The following is a 21,280-nucleotide window of genomic DNA, read 5'->3' as shown; positions in this document are numbered from 1 at the left end:
CTAAATAGCTTCATTTGTACTGGCAAAAACAAGCGACGGCACTGATACATAGCCATGGCGGCGACTGTATGAATGGGTTGCAACTGGACGGAACAACTGTGCCTAAAGAACTACTTGAAGAATTTATTTTTAGGTAGAGCTGTTGGGAAATATTGATTCAGAAAATAGAAAATGAATAAATAAATGAACAATCGGTTTAGTGCACTGAAAATATTTTCAGGGAACAGATTTTATAATAAATGGAATGCCGAAGTACTTACATATCGTTAATTTAATATAGAAAGACCATATCTCACACACATCGTCGCTGAAATACAAAAAGCCGTAACTAACTAAAAATCCAATTTTTTTTTGCGTCAAAGTTTTTTTTTTTACAGGAAATTCTTTATCGATCTATTTATCGCTGTGGTCAGCAGTATATACCGTTTTCATTATAGTCATCTCTATCATTATTCTTATCGTTTTCACTATCGATATCTTCATCGCTACCAAAACTTGCTTTCAATATTCCCATAATTTTTACGGTTGCTGTCGATATTGTTATCAACATTATTATTCTCTGTAGCACTTAAACCGAAAGCGTCATCGTTACTATGATGGATGGTGTTATCGATAATTACTAATTATAATCGCTTCGCTATAAATATTGTTATTGTAATCGTCACTGCTACTGTAATCGATACTTTTAATTGCTTTCGTTATCGGCTTATTTATCACTGTAGTTATGATAATTTCTTTTAATCGATAACTTATCGTTCTCATTATCGATATCGTCACTGATATTGATACCGTCGAATAGAACTGTGCGTTTTTTATTGTTATCGAGTTTGCTTTCAACAAAATTCTATTTGAAAGCGGTAAAAAATTCTTTCATTTCACCATTTGACTAAACAGGTAAACGTCATAACGTCCAATTTCTTTTGAGTTCTTAGTGCTGCCGTTAATATTACCTAATATATCTAGTATTCTCATTCCACCTTTTTTGCAGTGTAGAATTCCATGACAATGAATAATGTGTGAACGTTCGCAAAGTAACGCACTTTTTAGTGCAATCTGGCCTGAGAGGTAGACTACAGCAGTGCACTTGTAAAATGGAAATGTATTCTGCCAGGTTGACAAAAGTCAATGGCAAAGAGGCAAATGAAAAAAAAAAACAAAAACTGTAGGAGAAGACAAAAACAACAGCAAACAAAACAAAAAAGTAAATAAATAAATAAAAATTGTCAACAAAACAGTTCAACTCAACGACAAATGAACACAACAGATATCGAGCTGAAGGTGCCTTTATACCAGCCGCCGCCACTGCCGCCGTTGTCGCTTGTGGAGGAATGGTCCTTGGCTTGTCGACAAGCAGGACAATAAGTACACAAAAGTGAAAACAATAAAATAAAAACAAAATTAATACACAGTAGACAAACAAAAAGGATTTCACAACAACATGGGAATTTGCAAAAGATAAACAATGTGCCGGAGAGTAGGCGATCGTACTGGGGAAAACACAACAATAAAAAGGGAAGAACAGCAAAAGCATGCGCACTGTGTGCCGGCATTGTAGTAGAACAGCCGGCGGAGTACATAAGTAAAAAATATTGGCTTTGTCTCTGTCGCGGCAAGCATTGTGTGAGTAATGAAATGTCAGCGACAGCGCCGGTACAACCAACGTATATATTGAAGGACATATTTACGCCACTTGTGGATGAGAAAGGCACAGTGATGGCGATTTCAGTGAGGCTGGCTTGTGATGGAAGCTTAACAGATGGGACAGAAGTGGTTTAACGGCAGATAATTGTTTTAAAATAATTGTCCAAGACTTAAAATCTATTTTATTGGCTTCGTGTGCAACGAGAATAGCCGTTTGCTTTTATATAACTTTTTTAATAATTTATCTGTTTTATGTCTTTTAATAATAAATAAAATAATAATAAAAAAATTAAAAAACATTCAGATATCAAGATTTTGAGCAAACGTGGTCAAAAAATCGTACACAAAAACTTGCTAATAGAAGGTTAAAGAATAACACTTAGAAAAAGACAATACAAGAATGACAGCAGATGTGAGTACGTAAATAGATAAAGAAAAGGATAAAGGCAAAGGTAAAAATAAAAACAAAAACAAAGATGAGTAAAGATAAAGGCTAAAATGAAGATCAAGGTAAATTTAAACACTTTACTTATATATATATATAAGGGTAAAGGTGAAGAAAAATATATAGATGAAGAAAATGATAAACATAAAAGTAAAAGCAAAGATAAATATAGAGAAAAGACGAGGATGAGGGTACCGATAAAAATTAAGATGAGGATTGAGGAAGAAAGAATAAAATAAAGGTAATTGTAGAGAACAGGATATAGATAGAGACACAGAGACTCAATGTGGAAACTATTTCGAGATTTTAGAGATTTTCGGGACTCTCCGAAATAATTGATATAACAGTCGATATTTCTATCGGTTTTGTTATCGATATATTGTATCGATTTAGTTATGGATATTTTTATCGATATTGTTATCGATTTTGCTATCGACATTTTTGTCGATTTTGGTATCGATATTTTAATCGATTTTGTTATTGATTTTGTTATCGATTTTGTTATCGACTTTTTTTACGGATATTATTATCGGATTTGCTATCGATATTTTTATAGATTTTGTTATCGATTTTCTTATGGATATTTTTATCGATTTTCTTATCCATATTTTCATCGACTTTGTTATCGATTTTGCTTTTAATATTTGTATCCAATTTGTTATCGATTTTTTATCGATATTTTTATCGGGTTTGTTATCGATATTTCGATGGATGTTACTATCGATTTTGCGATCGATAGAGTATAAAGATAAAAATTAAGATAAAGGAGAACAGAATAACGTAAATGTAATTAGAACGAACAGAGTAGAGGTAGGGATCCTGACAGAAAAAAGACAAAAAATATAACCTTAAGCAAACGCAGATGTATGTATGTACGTAAATAATTATGTATGTAAATAAATAAATATGAATATTGCCTATGAGGCAAACTAGGTATGTAACGTAAGTTTCACTTCTCCAGTGAGGTCCAGGCGCACTTACTTTTTTCAATAGCACAATTTTCCAGTATTTTTTATTGTTATACGAAAAAAAAAGTAAATGAGTATGAGTGACCATCAAGACAAGGTGCAGGGATGGTGTTTGTGAGAATAGTAGTTGGGGGCTCTAGCTTTAATTTAAGCCTAATACGACGCTCTCCCATTCGTCATTCGCCATCCAACTACCCTTCGAATTACCTAATTCGCCATACAATATTTTGGGAGCGAATTACGCCATTTTTAGGTAGTTCGGATTGAATTACCATGCGAATGACGAACATATCGGTGCCTCCTCTAATATTTATCGGAAATATATCGAAGTGTCGACCGGCTTGGCCCCATTTGCTGGCAATTTTTATAGTTGCTGGAAAATTAATTAATAAATTATTTGCTATATAAATTAAAATCTTTAATGATATCTTAAATTTTTGGCTCCTTTTGTTTCTTTGCTGGAGCTTTTCACATATTGCGAAAAATGAGATTTTGTGACCTTTTGACCTCATTTTCAAATCAAAATCTGGAGCTGATGGAAGCTTTATACCCACGGATTCTTAATTAACACAAAAAAGTCTATTAAAAATAATTTAAGATTTGTCGCATCAAAATCAGTGTTGCTCTGTGTTATTAGTAAAACTAAAAACAAGCCACAAATATAAAAAGCAAATTTTTCCCTTTCCCCCAACATCTAATATTACCATTCAACGTTGTATACACCACTACCAGATTACCCATAACCAATCCCTTTCTGCATAGTTTCTACCCAGCGAAATTCAACTGCGCTTCAGCGTAACCACTCAGCCGTCCAGCTAAGCTCCTGGCAAACGTTGCAACGCTTGAAAATGTCAAGGTTAAGTTGCATTCAACCGGCGCGGCGCAAGTGGCTGCCACGGTCGCCTGGAAGTAGGTAAACAATTTTAATGTGAAATTCCTGCTTGCTTGCTTCGCTGTTCCTTTTAATTTTAGTTTGTTTGAAACATTTTTATTTGCTGGCATGAAAAGTAAATAAGAAATATACTGCTTTGTTCAATTCATTTCATTTTGTTTTTCATATTTTTCATTTTCCTCCTTTGCTTTCGTGTTTAATTTTACTTGTGTCTTTGCCGCTGCTGTCACCGCCGCCACACAAAGCAATACAAATATTTGCTAATTTATCCTGTACGTGTCCTCCTTGCTAAGTTTGCGCGCTTTACTCTGCAGCGGCATCAACTCCAACTCTTACACACAGTAGGTTACTCTACACCATCAAGTAATGGCTTAACTAGTCAGCAGTCAGTGACACGGTAGACGTTGTAGAAGTACGTACGTAAGTTCATTGGAGTCTGTGGTGATGGCGTGCATATATTTTTTTGCATTGCTGTTGTTGTTGCAGGCAAGCGACATTCGGCACACTTTGTTCTGCTACATAGGACACTTTGTTTGCGCAGTTTATATTTTGCTATTTGCTTTAGTACCTTTGCGTTCTTTGTTTTTTTTTTTTGAATTTTGTTTTTTGCTACTGTAAATTGCCTTTGTACTTTGCTGTGTTTATTTATGTCGCTGTTTTCGAGGAAATTCCTTTGATATTGTGAAATTTTTGTGTCAACTTGTAGATGGTGAGTTCTTAACTCTATCTGATTAGCTATCGTTACTTTGTAGTCCAAGTCTTTTGCTGTTACGTTATCTATTTAAACATCTTTTTATTTTATAAAATGAGACAACTTTTTCTTCGAAAGTTATGAAGTAATGCAATTTTTTACTGTTTTTAATATTAGAGCCCAGGACCTATGTATGTTTGCCACGGCTAGCCGGCTAATTAAACATTTTTATATTGCAATATTAGCTTTTATATAATTTAACTTTAAGTGTAAGGCAAGATTGGATCCATCTTGCGACATAAAAAAGACGTGAGCGCAAGGTGATCCCGTTGCATATGGACATGTCGTCGTTTAAAGTTCAAAGCCGCGTATCAAGAGAATGCAGAAGCTCGTATGTGAAGTTGCCAAAATTTTATTAGAGGGAATAAACCCTCAACACGGTTCCCTCTTTTATCCCTAATTATCTCTACCTAACTACTAAACTAAATATCGATGTTTGGGTATAAATGGATGAGGCTTGGTGTCAGGAGTTTACGGTGATAAAATTTAATTTTTGGCACAAATGTAAGTTACGAGTTTTTTCAGGACCACGATACCCGGTTTTGTACTTTAAACCACGATATGTACATAAATAGGTTGAGTTAGAAATCAAACGTTAACCTCATTATATCGGGATTTTTCTAAAGTTGTTCCGAAAAATTTGTGAACTTGTCCCAAAGTTTCTCGAACAAGTCTTGAAAGGGTCCGGAAATGGTCCCTTATTAGTTATAAAATGATCCCGAACTAGTCCCGATTTTTATTTCGAAATGGCCCTGAACTAATTCCGAAATAGTCCTTAACTAAATAGTTCCGAAAAATTGTTGAAACATCTCTGAACCGGTCCTGAAGTAGTGGTGAACTTTTACAGAAATCATATCAAATAAGCCTTGAAATGGTCTCGAATGGCCTTTTACTAGTCCAAAAATGATCTAGGACTAGTCCCGAAATTGTTCTAAATAAGTCCTGAAACTGTACCGGAATGATCCTGAACTTGACCCAAAATTATTGTGAACTAAACCTAGTCCGAAAATGTGGTGATTAGTTCTCTATATGATTCCTTACTAGTCCCGAAACGATCCTTAACAGGTCCCTAAACGGGAGCTGGGTTAACGCAAACTGTATCTATACCAAGAAATAAGGTTGTTACATATTCATCGGATATCACTATCTCATCTAGCCTGCTAGAAGCAACGACTGAGGTGGCGTCACCGAAAAATATGCAGCTCCACTCCAACAAGGATTGAATACGACATTCCATTTACACAGGCTATACCAGCATTTCACATCAAGCACTCCATCGAGAAACAAGTGGGAAAATGATTCGGTTCTGAAACATATTCTGATTCTGATATATTGGTGGGTTAATATTGAATCAAAGAGTAGGCAGTGGCGTGAGTGAAATGGATAGATCATCAAATCTTCCCAGGCTTGAAAACAACAGAATCCAGCTATTGTAGTATTTGACCTTAGTTCAATGAAACTTTGCGAACTGCAAGTAGATTAACTAAATAACAAGTTACGTTTCTAGATTAACGTTCGGAAAATAACATTGACCTAATAAAACGACATCACAGTGGTCGCTTTTCGGCCTGTACTCGTACATCTTAGCCCAACATATGCACATTGGACAAAAATCATTATTAGAGGCGTAACCGCTAAAGGGAGACTTAGATTGAGGTGGATGCAATAAACAGTGTCTTTTAAGTAGAGATTTTTACTATTAAGAAGTCAGATTGTCTTATAAAGAATATCTATAATGATTCCCTGACGGAAAGCCACTACATATACGGCAAGCAATATGCTCCGAGACATTGAAGTTGAGACTATTTTGAAAACGTTGCACCTCAGCCCCTCTGGATAATGTCTCTGGCTTCTGGACATAGAGAGGGTCAGATACGGTACGCAAAAAGCAAATATGCCTTCCAACATAGGCTGCATTATAGAAGGTATTTAATTAGTATGGAAATTTGAGTTAGTAGCGCTATTATCTTTTCTTCTTTCAATACGTAAAAATACGATTGAATTAGAAATGTGAAATTTTAGATTTTTTTTCATAAATTGCTAGTTTACATTACCTTTATTGCTGCTCGCTCAACTCAAGCATGTATGTGCATGCCCCGAAACGCATATAAAGGAAGGATATATAATTTTGGAAATTTTGGCTTACCTGAAAGAGATGAAAAAAAATTATTAAGTAAACTGAATATATATACATACAAAGCATTTTAAAATATTTGAATATACTTTAGATAAAAATATAGGGCAATCAAATATGACAGGATTAATAAAAACTTTATATAGAGAATTGAATTCAAAATAGTTGTACTCAAGGACGAGTTGTATTACGGCGAGTTGTGTAGCCCTGAATTCTTTCCACAATACATTGCCATTTAGTTTTTATAAACAAAATTCAATGCCATGAAACAGAAAAAGTAGCGGCGTATGGAACTTTTAAAACCTTTTCCACATTTTTTTAATTTCTTTGAGTTATGACGTTCTTCCAGTAAACAATAGATATCTATGCATATGCCTGAGATTTATGATTTGCAGACAAATTATACTCAAAAATTTCTCTCCTAAAGCTCAAAAAATCCATTTTGCAAAGTTTTCAATCTTGAAAAGCACCAAAAACCGCATCAAAGACTCCCGGCAAACCTCAAAATACATATCCATCACATTGACAGCCAAAAAGGTGAAACCAAGCACAGCCACACTTACAACACACCACAGGGTTCTGTACCTTAATTCTTGCATACGACTGAAAATTGTATAATTTCGCTACCACAACACTTCCGCTGTTTAAGCGTCGGACGCCAACACCGCCTCTTTATTGCCTGGCATAAATGTCAATATTAAGAAAATTTATGAAAGTGTATGTCTGCGCATATTTATTTTGCTATAAAGCGAGCGATAAAATGCCGTCTACTCTAGAAAAATAAGCTGAAGAAATATTAAAAACAAAAAAAAAAAACGGGAGTAGTAAATTGAAAAAAGGAATTGTATTGCCAATGCAACCCTTTTGCTGCTAAACGCAAGTGAAATGTGTAAAAGCCACAAAGCGACAAGAAAATTTATGGCACAACTTGGCTGGCGTTGAAGTGAATTGGATTGACGACGCGAGTTTTGCTGTGTGGCTGAAAATTCGTGTGGGGAAGGCATAGATATGTTGTTGCGGTACGGTATAGCACGGTGTGGCGTGGCATGGGCGTGCCAATGGTACTACTTGCCTGCTGGCAGGAAGTCCCTGTAGGACTTGCAAGAAGTGGCTAGTAGTTTTGAAAAGTTTTCAACTTACTTAAGTACACAACTGAAGAAATAGTTTTTAGTCAGATGAGGCTCCGTGGAGAGTCTGGACAAATCCTTAAAAATTATGAAATATTTCCGGTCCTAAAATGTGATAAAAAATTTTGGAAAGTTAAAAAAAACTCCGAAACGAAAATTCGGAAAAGATTCCGAAACCCCTGAACCAAACACTGTTGTTCACGAAGAATGCCGCAAGGTTTCGAAAAATGCTGAAAAGCTACGAAAAGGTACCGAGAGGTTCCGAAAATGTTCGAAACACTTCGCGGAAATCCACAGAGTTCCGAAAATTACCGAGAAAAGCCTGGAAGAATTCCGAAAAATGGTGGACTACTTAATTTTTGGTCTTTGAAATAAAAAGTAAGAATTTCATCGTTTGTGTTTTGTTAAAAAAAATACAAAACAAAATTTTTCTCTAAATTTTGCTTTAAAAATAAGAAGTAGAAATTATTGCTTCTTGGTAGTCAAAAGAAAAGTGTCAACATTTTTCGAAGATATGCGGCTATTGGTATATTCGAAAATTTGACACTTGAAAGGATCTGCATGTGTACCTGTTCCATAATTGCAGGTGTTTCAAATAAAGGAAAATATACTGAAATCTTTATGCTTAAAATTTAACACTGACTGAAATAGGCATTGAAATATATTAGTTTAGCAACTGGTCCTAAACTAAGTACTTGCGAAATAGCTACTAAAAATTGCACACATTTTTTTTAAGACAAAAACCAAAATAAAACTAATTTCAAAGCAACTAGGTATAAACTAGTACAGAAGTTATACTAGAACTACGTTTAATATCTTTAATATTTACATATATCACTTGTTTGACGTTCACGCATTGAAAAATTGTCAATATTTATACAAACTAAATATTATCTCTTTTTGAACTAAAAATCTCCTGCTGCCCATTTCTTTCCATACAAAATAAGTTTGAATAGGCATATTTCAGCTTTAATTTTAAAGTTCACCTGAATCTCTCAATTTGACAGTGTTTTGTTTAAATATAGATTTTTATAATAAAATTTTGTGCTAAAAGCAAGTGAATAAAAACACATAAAATAGATCCGAAGCACACAAAATAAAGGGTTGTGCCTTACAACAAAAGACTTAAGCAACGAACCCGTGAACCACACAGCGCACACATAATGAGTGGCATACGAGAACATCTGTCTGCCTGCAGTCGTAACATAAATGTCGCAAGCAGCGCACGCTATTATTACAGCAGCCGCATCAAATCGCATGCGAACGTGCCAAAGCTAAGAGTTAGAAATTGTAGGAATTTGCCCCCAAAGCCAGCAAGTTCAAAGTCTATGTAAGTGAACTCGAACTCGAAAGGTAAGTGCATCGCGCCGAGCAACGCGACACAAAAGAAATGCGAATGCAATTCACCTGCTGCAAAGGCACGAAATCAAAACACAGCTGCTAGCCGCCAACTGCCAGCCGCCTACAATGCAAGCAGCAATTGCGAATGTAGCAACACCCAGCAGGTAAACAACAACAATACCAAATATATAAAGTTGAACAAACATGACGACACATCGATTGGATATTGCAGTGTGTCAACCAACGCGCGAAAGAGCAACAGCAGCTGTGAGAGCAATGAGCCGCAACGCCGCCAACGCCAACACCATTGCTGCTGCCGTCTTTGTCACTCCACTTCACCCTTTCTTGGTGCTCAAAAGCATGCGATGACGATCTTTGTCACAGCGACTGCTAAAACTCAGCCTGTATCTTTCCTGTGGTGGCTCGAGTGTTGTGCGATTGTTGCAATTATAGCGACTTGGCCAAATAAGTAGAGGCAAGAAATCGCCAACAACAAGCAGGCAGGCAGGCAGGTAGGCTAGCACGCAAATAGCCAAGCAAGTCACTTTACCTAACCCAATGCAGCAGTGGTGCAATGTGGCAATGTTTGGTAGGCAACGAGGCGTGTGTGCCTATTTATGGCAAGTGGAAACGTGCTTGTTGCTACAACTAACTAACAACATGGCAATTGTTGCGTTGTTTGTTTGTTTTTATTAAGCATATTACATATACAAATGTGTGTATTTCGGTATTATTGTATTAAATAGTTGCTGCTATTTTGGTTGTTGGTGTTATTAAAATGTAAAGATTTTTTGCTGCTGCTGGTGTTGTTGTTTTCTTGCTGCATTTTTTTTTTCGATTTGTATGCAGCAAGTGCAATGCACAATAGCGATTTCAATTGCAATTGCTGCGCTCTGCTGCCATTGCGCTGTGCTAGGGCAAGTGGGCCACAAGTCAACTGAAACGGGCAGGTGATTAGATGGTAAGCGAAAAAAAAACGTAGTTGCTGGTATGGAAATGAAACGAAAAACTGTTGTGGCGAACTTGATTGTGAATTGTGTGGGAAGTGGTGTGTGTGTGTGTGTGTGTGTGTGTTGTAGCTGTGTTGGCATGTGTGTGTGCGCTTAGGTATAGCTGAAGAATGCATTTAAAAATATTTAAGTAGGCACAAGCTGCTTTTTAATTCTAGAAAAATGCATAGTAGTTCCATACAGCAAATTGCTTTTTGCGCACTTTTGTGTTTTGGTAAGCAGCTAAAAATAAATATTTGCGCATTTTATAGTTGAGGAAGGCCTTCATTTGAGTGAAGGAGAGGTTTATTCCCCATACGATTACAAGTTAATGCTACTGGATTTGTACCGATAAGCTGAATAGAGAAGGCAATACTTATACTAATCGTATACAAATATTTATGAATATCAAACATGTATTATGCATATAGAACGTAGCTGAAGAAATAGAAAACATTTATGTCGCGACTGCTTTTGCAAAAATTGGTTACATATGGGAAAGATTTTTAAAAGAAAAGCGCCGTGGGTAGCAGGTACCAACTCGTAAAATTTGATGCGTAAAATATGACATCGGAAGTAGTTCTGGGCCGTTTCAGGACAATCTCAGGACCATTTCTGAATAGTCATGACTACTTACGGGCTAGTTTAAGACTTTTCGGCACTAGTTCTGTTTCATTGCGGGACTACTTCAGGACCATTTCGGGCCTATTTCGAGACTATTTCAGGATAATTTCGTGACTAGTTTGGAAATAACCCAAACTAGCCCCATAACTGTCCTGAAGTATTTCTGAGTCCCGAAATTCTCTCTAGCAAGCCTTGAAACGGTCCCTACACGGTCACGAAATAGTTTCGAAATGTTCCTGAAATAGTCTCGAAATAATTCCGAAATGGTCTTGAAATGGTCCTCAAGTACTCCCGAAGTGAAACAGAACTAGTCTCAAAAAGTCCTAAACTGTTTCGGAAATAGTCATGAACTATCCAGAAATGGTCCTGGGATTGTTCTGAAATGGCCCAGAACTACTCACGAAATGGTCCTGAAATAGCTCCGAAATGGCGCTGAGATAACCGTGAATAGGTTCCGAAATGATCGCCTAGACTGAAACCTAGACTGGTCTCGAAAGTTCGAAAAAATCCCGTAATGTCTGGAAATCCTTTAGAAAACTCTTGAAGAAACCCGAAAAATCATAAAATATTTCATTATTGATCAAGGCCTGTCGAATAAAATACCAAACGTATTTTTAAATTTTTGCTAAAAAAATATTTATTTGGAAATGATTTCTTATAGTATAGTTGCGAAATAAATTTAAATGCAACACGCATCGCAGAGTTATAACTGACACACGCATATTGACAGCGTATTGGCGAGCATTTTAAATTTTCCAGTTAAAATAGTAGCTCCTCAAAGCAAGTTACTACGTATTCGTCAATCAATATTTGGCCTCAAGAATATTGGTAAAAACCCAATTGTGTAATAAAAATGCCAAGAGAAATATTTAAAAACAAAAGCCAAATTTACGTTAAAGTGGGAATGCAAGTCACATACTTTGCTGGTGGCACAAGCAATGTTGCTGGCAGCGATATTTGGACATAAACGCCAATAAAAGCTAAATACGCATGCGCATGCAGGTCTGCGCATACATACATAAATGCGCGCACATAGACAAATCCACAATTTCCTTCAAAGCGCATTCATCAATTACCAACACTCGATGGCAAGCGGAATGAATGGCAAAAAGCATTTGTGCGGCCTACAAATTGAAAATGAGAAAAAGAAAAACACAACAAAACAGCAAACAGCAACAATAGTAAATACCAACAAAAAGGGAAATGAAGTCTAAGAAAACGAACAGCAAAAATAATAAAAAATAAAAATCGATTTAATTCAATCGATGCACGAAAATGGCAGCCATTAACAATGAAGGTAACAGAGCGCACCGCAATCGAAGCAATGCCAAAGTAATAAATACTAAAAATGTTTGCACTGTTGAATGTTTGTAGATATCTGTTTGTTTGTATGTGTTAAAAAGTTAGCCATGCAACCGCCGGAGTGACAGAAGCAGCCACGATTGCAGCAGTGCTGTTTTTTTTTGGCGTTCAACGAAAGAAATGGGGAAAGCAGCGCTGAAAATCATAAATTTATGCAGATCACATACAATGCGCAAACGCAACGAATCAACGCTGGCACGCATACTCACGCATGCACACACTCCGTACGGCAGTTGAATATTTTGTGTTATACAACAGGCAAGCAATGCCATTTGCGACTATCGCCAACAGCAGAGACACGCACGCAATAGATGACGCTAGCGGACGGCCGAAAGTAGCCAATTGCATAGAAGGCCTCAATTAATCAGTCCGCCAGTCAGCCAGTCCGCCAGTCAGTCCGCCAACAGTCTGTCAAAGAGTTACAGAAAAGCATTTTTTTTTGCCTCTGCTGACTTCTTAGTTTACCGAAAAGGTTTGCGTAGCCAACAAATTCATAAAACGCTGCCAGCCAAAAGGTGCTGTTGACTCAGCGGCGGCAGTGTGAAAGAACTCTGTTGGTGGCTGACAGCGCACACACACTCGCAATGCTTGCCGCCATATAAAGTTGTCTTAGGCCTGCAACACGCCTAGCTGATTTCCACGTTTCTATCTTTCGTGTTGTGCGTTCGCTGCTGCAGCGATTTACTTCCGCCGGATAAGTAGTTAGTTAAGTTGGTTGCCTTAATAAAGCCAGCGACGTGGTGGCTATTAGTCGTGGTCAGCAGTGAGTTAAGTCATTGCTGGCAAAGCGTTTCAGCCAATTTTGTAGTAAACAACAGACATATTTGTGCAGATAACTGTATTATACGATGAGGCAAGTAACTGGTACGCCGAGGTTTTTTGATTGCTTTTTTTTGTATATTTGGCAAGTAGTAGCGCTTTTGCGTTTCCTGTTGGCGTTATTTTTTCAATGATCGGATAATTTCAATGTCGAGAGATCTTAGTAAAGCTATTTTGTTTGGAATACTTTTTGTACGGAATGCTGTAAAACTTCAAAGATCTAGACACTTCTACTTTATTGAGAACGAAACCTAAATTTTTTCTAAACAAATTTAAAATAATTTATATTAGTTATACCAACGGATTTGAAATATCAAGTTTGAAAAATGGAAGAAACAACCAACGCAATCAAATAGTTAAAAAAAGTAGTTACGGAAATTTAAAGAGTTTGAAGAAAGCATTTAAAAAGGGCTATTTGTTCTAAAAGTGCAAGAGGAAACAATTTTTATATGCTTTTGAAATTTAAACAACGTAATAATTTTATTAAACCAGCTTGGACAGAAACTAAGAAATTTGGTTTCCGACCGTTCAATATACGAATGCTCGTCTCAAATAACTTTGTAAGCGACAATTTTCACAAAGCTAGTTTCTCTAGGGTCTGAAGCTGAAAATTGTAACATGAATCTACACCGCGATGGTAAGGCCGATTCTTTTCTACGGGGTAGTTGCTTGGTGAGATTCTCTCAGTAAAAAGTTTAACGCTAAGCAAATGGACAAAGTTCGACGGCTGGCTTCTCTAATGACAACAGGAGCCATGAAGACAACAGGCACCAAAGAGCTTAACACTCTACTAGCATTTCCCCTGACGGATCCATATGCAAGAAAGATGGCATGTAGTACCGCTAATAGGCTCAACGTGACCAAGAAACGGACGCATCCACATACAGGTCAGTGTAGAATTTTGAGCGACCTTACCTATTCTCCTACAACCGGCTACATCCCACCTAACCACACTTCCAAGGCCAGGATCACGACTCTTCTTCCCTCAATGCAAGAATGGTCAATGGACACAGTTAGAAAATTAGGATCACTCCATGTTTACACGGACGGATCGAAGCACGGATAAAGAGTCGGTGGTGGGGTGTTCAGTTTATACAGTTAGGCCTATCGTTCACCTTTCGCCTTCCTGACAAAATACTGCAGTGATTATCAAGCGGAACTGATGCCTATCTCAAGGGCTGAATCACTGATACAGTATGATACGATTCCTAGTCATAATATATAGATCTTCACTGATAGCCAGGCGGCAAAGAAATCTCTGGGAAATATGCCGCTGAATACAAAAGTAGTTGCTCAATGCCGCCGATCACTCAACGAGATGGCTCATACATTCAGCACACGTTGTCTGGTTATCTTTCCATTGCGGCATTCAGGGAAACTGCAAGGCTGACGAAGTCACGCATCATGGAACGACATTGCCTGATAGAGCCATAAGGGATACTCTCGCCATTCCTCTTCAAATATGCAAATTTTTACTGAATGAAAAATTGATGTAAGTTGCCAATGAAAGATCGCGAACGGGACCGACCTGTTAGTGACAGATGCAGCCGCAAAGTCGGCCCTTAGACAGGGGAATCAGATTTTGAAACTGATTATCTCACGCCATCCTGGGAGTTTAGATTTATGATTCCCATATATTTTCCAACCCGGAAAGATTTAAAAAGTGGCCTCCTGACGGTAAATGATGATATTTACATCTACATTGATGGCTTAAAGATGGAAAAGGTAGTCAGCCCGAGTTTGCATTCCATGGATTTTCAAATAAGGTAATCATATCGCCTACCTTATAAAGCAGTGTCTTGCAGGCGGAGATCTTTGCCATAGAGAAGGCGGCTTGTCGCACACGGGATAGTAAGTCTCTATCAGGAAACGCCACTATATTCGCTGACAGCTAGGTGACCTTGAAACCGTTAGGCTCCAGGCTGGTAAAGTCGAAAGCAACGTGCAACGTTGGCTTCACTGGGCCACGTCAAAACCTCCCTCAACGTGGTTCCTGGACAATTAGAAGGAGGAAGAATAGCCGACGAGACGGCAGGACACGGCACGAAAATGCAAATCAGTAAAGCGGATAACTTCCCACTACTAAGGGGGATTGAACGTAAAAGGTTTGAGAGGCTCTATACTACCTGTATGGATAAACCTCGGCTAGAAGGATGTGCCTCCTTATGGCAGTCATAGAGGGAATTCACAATGGGCAAATCTACCTGCGAGTGGAAGTATGAGTCATTCCGACGCACTTTTCTACCCTACCCTTACCTTCCTTAACTTAAAGGAATACTTGTATGTGTATGTTTTATTTTTTAAAGACAAGTTTATTAAAGGTTTCTACGCCTAAAATGTAGCAAACCAAATCAAATGGCCTTATGTGGACTATGAAAGAAGTGTTTTTAAATTTTGCAAAAATTAATTTCTTTGACGCTTACAACGCTACTTGGGGCGACCATTCATATGTGCATATGTTGTACACAAAATGCTGCTCTGACACCTTATCTCACAATTAAGCAATTATTTAAATTATAGTACACTTTGCGCATAACCAGCATAAATAAATAAAACATGAGAAACAAACAAAAAAAATAAGTGCAATAAAATCAGAAGTTAAATATCAACTGTCGCTTACAAAATAAGCGCCAACAAATACAGGCTACACAATGCTATCGAGAAAAAAATGCAAAATAAATCCAATTCAAAAAAATTTAAAAATCCAACAAACTTCACAAAAAATGTGTAGCAATTGACAGGAGGACAACAAGCAACTTGCTTGTCGTCGATATGCAGCTTAAATGCTTATTTGTGGTAATTAAAAAAAAAAAATGCCTTAATACCCGCTCGGAATTGAGTGGCGCGAGTGGTGGCCTGTGCGGTGGCTATAAATAGCAAGCAATGCGGCTAAGTAATGAGCGTAGGCTTAAATAGGCAGCTGGTTGCAAGAACTCCGACTTGTGCATAGAGGTAGAGGTAAGCAAAAGCGAAATCAAATTAAAGCCATTCATTTGTGCGCGAAAATATTTTAATATTAATTACACAGGCAGAAAGGAAGGACAACATGCAGCAGGAAAAAAATGCTGCGACAGCTGCAGCGGGCGCACTCTTCAACATGTAAAAAAAAATACGTACAAAGACATTCTTTTGCGGCCAACGGCTGCGCTAAGGCATAATTGGCAGGCTACGCGTACGAGTTGGAATTAAATATGGCTTAAAGTTCAACCACCGTGGTACGCGCATGCGCGGCGATAAATAGGGAAATGGACATTGACTGCCAGCTACACTACAAAAGAGTATTTGCAGGCGTAAGCAAGGACTTTGGTTTATATGCTATACATGCATACAGATGTACATAAAAAACAGTGGTGGTCAAAAGTGGATGAATGATGTTTCGTATTTAATATTTTTAAAATAGTTTTCAAGCTGTAATTTTTTTCATATTCCTTTATAAAAATATGGTTAATGCTTGAACAAAAACCATATAAATCACGCTTTAAAAATTTATACAGTATTCAGAAAAGTCCACAAATTTTTATTTAAATTTTGAGCTTTTAAGCAAGATTTTTTTTTAATTTTTTAGGTATGCAGGTATGGTTAACAGGATTATAAAATTTTAGCGAAATAAGTGCAAGTTTTGAGCGGCTAAAAAATCGCATTGATATTTAATAATTTTATTTTGTTGACGGCGTTTTGCACTTTTTTCCATATAGACATGAATTTTTTGTGGAAGAATATGCGCAAGATCTTTTGCGAAAAAAGTCAATGGCAGTTTTTCTAAATTTCACTTTTTATATGAAAAAAAACCGAAAAAGCCGTCAGAAAAAAAATTATTAAAAATTAGTGCGATTTTTAGCCGCTCAAAACTTGCACTAATTTTACTAAGATTTAATAATCCTGTTAACTGCATACCCAAAAATTTTAAAATCATTCTGGTCGAAAAGCTCGAAATTTAGATTAAAATTTGTGGAATTTTTCTCAGTTTTGCATAAAGTTTGAAAGTGTGATTTATGCGATTTTTTCTAAAAGCTAAAACCATATTTTCATATAAAAATATCAAAAAATAAAAATAAAAAATTTAGCGTGAAAAACATTGTAAATATTAAAAACGAAACAGCATTAAATCATTTTTGACCGCCACTGTATATGCTTATCTATGAATATGTGTGTTATAAATAAAAAATGCAACGTAGTTATGTCGCCCTATAAAGCCCACTGGCACAGATGCTGCGTCCGATAATTAACACCTCGCTGTGAGACAAAATGTTGTAACGATATATTTTTTTTTGAAACATTTGCTTTGGTCTTCAATGCGAAATGAACAAGTAACAGACACCTAAAGACATACAAATATACATATAAAGATGTGTGGTAAATAAACTATAAATGCTAAATGTGGTAAGCTGTTACAGAAATTGTCTCTATGTAGCTCCCGCTGCTTGTTGGCTTGTCAAAGTATAGTTGTTTTTTTTTATTTTTATTTTGCGCAAATAAATTGTTTTTGTCCCATTTATTTTTTTTTTTTTTTAACTTACTTCAATTTTCGTTTCATTCCATTTCCATGTTACTACTTTAGTCTGCAACATCTCTCACTGCATTGTGATATTGATTTACACAGTTTAACAAGACAAATGCATGTCACTGCTTGTTTTTGTGTTGTCTGCAGCATGCAGTGCGTTGGTTGCTTTTGAGGTGATTTGAAATGGTATTTAAATGGTCGCGTTTATTTTTAGAATGCCGGGCGAATGGGTTAACTGGGTGTGGATTTCAGCAGGTCGGAATTCTAGAAAGTTGGCAATTGAATGGAGATAATTATTTGGGAATATGAACAGGCAAAAAGTGAAGTTTTAGTTAAGCGAAACTCCGAATTTGGTTAAGAAAATGGGAATTATCGAGAGATGAGGGGACGGAGGCGACTTTTTTTTTACAATGGAGAGAAAAAAGAGGCTTAAAATACATAAGTAGTGGTTTCAAGATAGGTATGGACTCCTGGTGAGACGAATTTGAAAATATGGTCAAAAGTCCTCAAAGATTTTGAATGGTAACCTTAGCCTAGACCTGTGCATAGCGATGATTATGTCGTCTCTTCATTCGACCAAGAGAGGGAGAGAAGCAATAATGAGGTTCAAGAGCAAAGGAACTTCTGGAACTGAAGAGGTTAACTAACTGAGTACGTCGTTTAATTTATAAGGTACAAAATATTACACAATTTTTTTTATATCTTTGAAGGTCTTTGGAGCACTTGGAATTGACACGATACATTCCAGTTTTTCGATAAATTTCGATAATCTGATACATATCGATAACTACCTAAATCCGATAGCCCAACAAAATTAGATAACTTGACTTATTTCGATAATCATCGATAACTGTGCGTTTCGAGAGCTCGATAAATTTCAATAACTCAAAAATTTATATATGTCGATATATTAAGTCGACAACTCGATAAAATTTGGATACCTCTATAAATTTCGACAACTAGATTAATTTGATAGCTCCATATTTCTCCAAAATTATCGACAAATTTCGTTAACTCGTTACACTCTGGTAACACAATAAAACTCGACAAACTTATATAACCGCGAAATTTCAATAACTCGGTATATTTTGAAAATTCCAAAAACTTTGATTCGATAAATCGACAAAATTCAGTAAATCAGTATATATGGATATATGGACTATATAAGTAAAAGGAACTTGATGTATTACGATAACTCGATAAATTTCGTTAGCTCTCGATAATTCAATACATTTCTCAAACTGGAAAATTTCAATAATCTCGTAAATTTTTATAACGTAATATTTTTATAACTATCCGTAAATTTCGACAACTAATTTTCTGTGTCTATAAATTTCGATAACTCAATAGACATTAATCGATTTGCATAATTCGATACGTTCCGATAACAACAAGCTGCACTACAAAAAATACTATTCCTACTTGCATTGTATCTTCTTACTGGATATCTTTCCCGTTATTCCATACAAACACTGAAACTTTTGCCCTTTGCTCAACAAATAAAATTGTATGGAAGACGTATTTGGGGTTTGTCTTGTTATTGTATGTTGTTCATTTGTAAAAAAAAGTTTGATTTAAATTGTCCAAAGCGTCTAATCAGGATAAACTCCAGCAGAAATAAGCACTTTGAAGTATCTGCTGCGAACGTCTGAAAAATTACTTGTGCCAGAAGTCTAGGAATTTTTCGGACTGAAATCCAATTCGTAAGGTGGATTTGACTTCCATATTTAGCGGGTGTTTTTCGGGTTGAAGTTTTTGTTTTAAGAGAAGTCTGCAAATTACATATTTCTAAGCTAAGAAAGATTGAGGACAGGCAAACCAAGTGGTGATTGATATCTCAGTGGAAGAGGGTGTGCAGAACTTCTGCGATATATCTGAAACTGAAGAAGAGAAGAAAATAAGAAAAGCCGCAGAAGTTCCTTATTTATCCCAGATACAGGCCGTGTAGTTTATGAATATAAGAAGCTGCAGTAGGCTAATACCTCTTATGACTGTTAGAATGCAGAAAAGGGGGTTTTCTGGAAACCTTAAGCCAGTCTTACAGAGTGTTGGGCAGCTACGGGAGATTTGATTTGCTATTTCTTCTGCACAAAGTAATTTGGAGCTGCGGCAAGAAGTGTTTTGCTCCAGTCCTAGTCTTCCAGCATAGGTGTGAAAATGCCAGTAAGTCGTGACAAATCCCTCCTGTCCAGTTTTATGAGAAGTGTAGTACGTTTTGCATATTAGGTGGGCCACAGACTCTTACAGACCGTGCAGGATTGTAGGTCTTCCCACCTGTCTTTGGCCACAACACAGATCACTGCAACGAAGTATATTTCAGAAAAAACCGAAACGAACTCTCAGCATAGTTTTATTATGCTAGTCGAATAGATTTTTCAATTTGGGGTCAGTTGAAAAATTCCCCGTCTACACTGTAATCCAATTGTGAGCCGTTCGTAAAAAAGATGTTTCCAAGTGTTCAGTGAAAACAAGCATCGTTCCATTACTTCCATAATAGAAACATTATACCGAAGTTGAAAAAAAAATTAAGGATAACTATCAGCGCAAGATGAGAAGCGCCTTATTTTAGTGTGAAAGTGTTAAATCCAAATCCCGGTCCTTTATGTAAATACTACATAGTTTCTTCTGCAAAAATGATTTCATTGCCAAACAAAATGAAGTGATACATGTAAAATATATTTTTTCATGTTATTGATGTTTACTGATGTTTTGCATCACAACAACTACAATTACATGCATACGCGCATACACCAACATACACGAACAAAAACACCACAAGTTATTGGCAAATTGCACTTGCAGAACAGCAGTAAACGACAAGCGAACAAACCAATCGAGAACCAACAACAAAAAAAAAAACAAATAAAAAAACCATAGCAACTAAAATAATAATAAATAAGTTGAAAGCGTAAAGAGTCAAACAGTCAACCGATCGAATGCAATAGTCAGTTGCCGCCGCTCGCCGCTGGCTGCAGTGGGAGCAAGCGCTTCTTCGCCAACAAACAGACCAACCATTTGTAGCGATCCGGCGACCACCTTGATTGTGTGGCATTGTTCGTTGGCGACCAGCGGGCAGGCAGCGCGCGAGCGGACCGCTTGAACCTCTTCACCGCTATTGGCGCAGCATAGCAAAGCAATCGACGACAGACGCGTCACCATGATCGCGCGCACGGTCAATTTATTTCACTCATATTCGCTTTGATGGTGGTGCTGGTGCTGCTGCTACCCAATATTTGCTTGCTTGCTTGCATGCTCGCTTTCTTGACTTTTGTGTCAGCAGCAGCAAGCATGCATTTGGTTGCTGTTGTTGTTGTTGCGCGCGCGATAGTGGCATTCTGTGTGCGGCGAACACATGTACATTGGCGGTCATTACACGCACATAAACACATCGGAGAGAATTTATTGAATTGGTGGTTTTCGATTGGACTCAGAGGTGCAAACACTGGCAGTATTTGGTCAGCACCACTTGACCGTCAGCTGGTAAGCATAAGCGACAACAAAGCACGTTGGTGTCATAGTGGGCAGTCAGAGGCGCACCTACATACTATGTACGTATGTCTGTATCAGCAAGTCAGCATAACCTTCCAGCTCTCATTTTTGTTTTTCTTATTTTTATTTAACTTAATTTTGCTTTTTGCTTGACTCGCTCGCTTTTATTTATTGTCTGTTTATTGGCGTGCTTGTCT

General features: G+C 37.0%; 1 protein-coding gene across 1 annotated transcript in view; it reads right to left on the bottom strand.

Annotated features, from left to right (window-relative positions):
• The window catches only part of LOC118742043 (latent-transforming growth factor beta-binding protein 4-like), a 104,516-nt gene extending 83,763 nt beyond the window's left edge, over positions 1–20,753 (bottom strand). Inside the window, exon 1 of the mRNA XM_036474010.1 lies at positions 20,517–20,753. Within this exon, the coding sequence (XP_036329903.1) occupies positions 20,517–20,753 (237 nt within the window). The remainder of the gene's footprint in view (positions 1–20,516) is intronic.
• Positions 20,754–21,280: the final 527 nt, after the last annotated feature.

The sequence above is a fragment of the Rhagoletis pomonella genome, unplaced genomic scaffold (genome assembly GCF_013731165.1).
Source record: "Rhagoletis pomonella isolate Grant_MI unplaced genomic scaffold, Rhpom_1.0 Rhpom_scaffold_00006, whole genome shotgun sequence".
Lineage (NCBI taxonomy): Eukaryota > Metazoa > Arthropoda > Insecta > Diptera > Tephritidae > Rhagoletis > Rhagoletis pomonella.
This window is presented reverse-complemented; position numbering and strand designations above follow the sequence as displayed.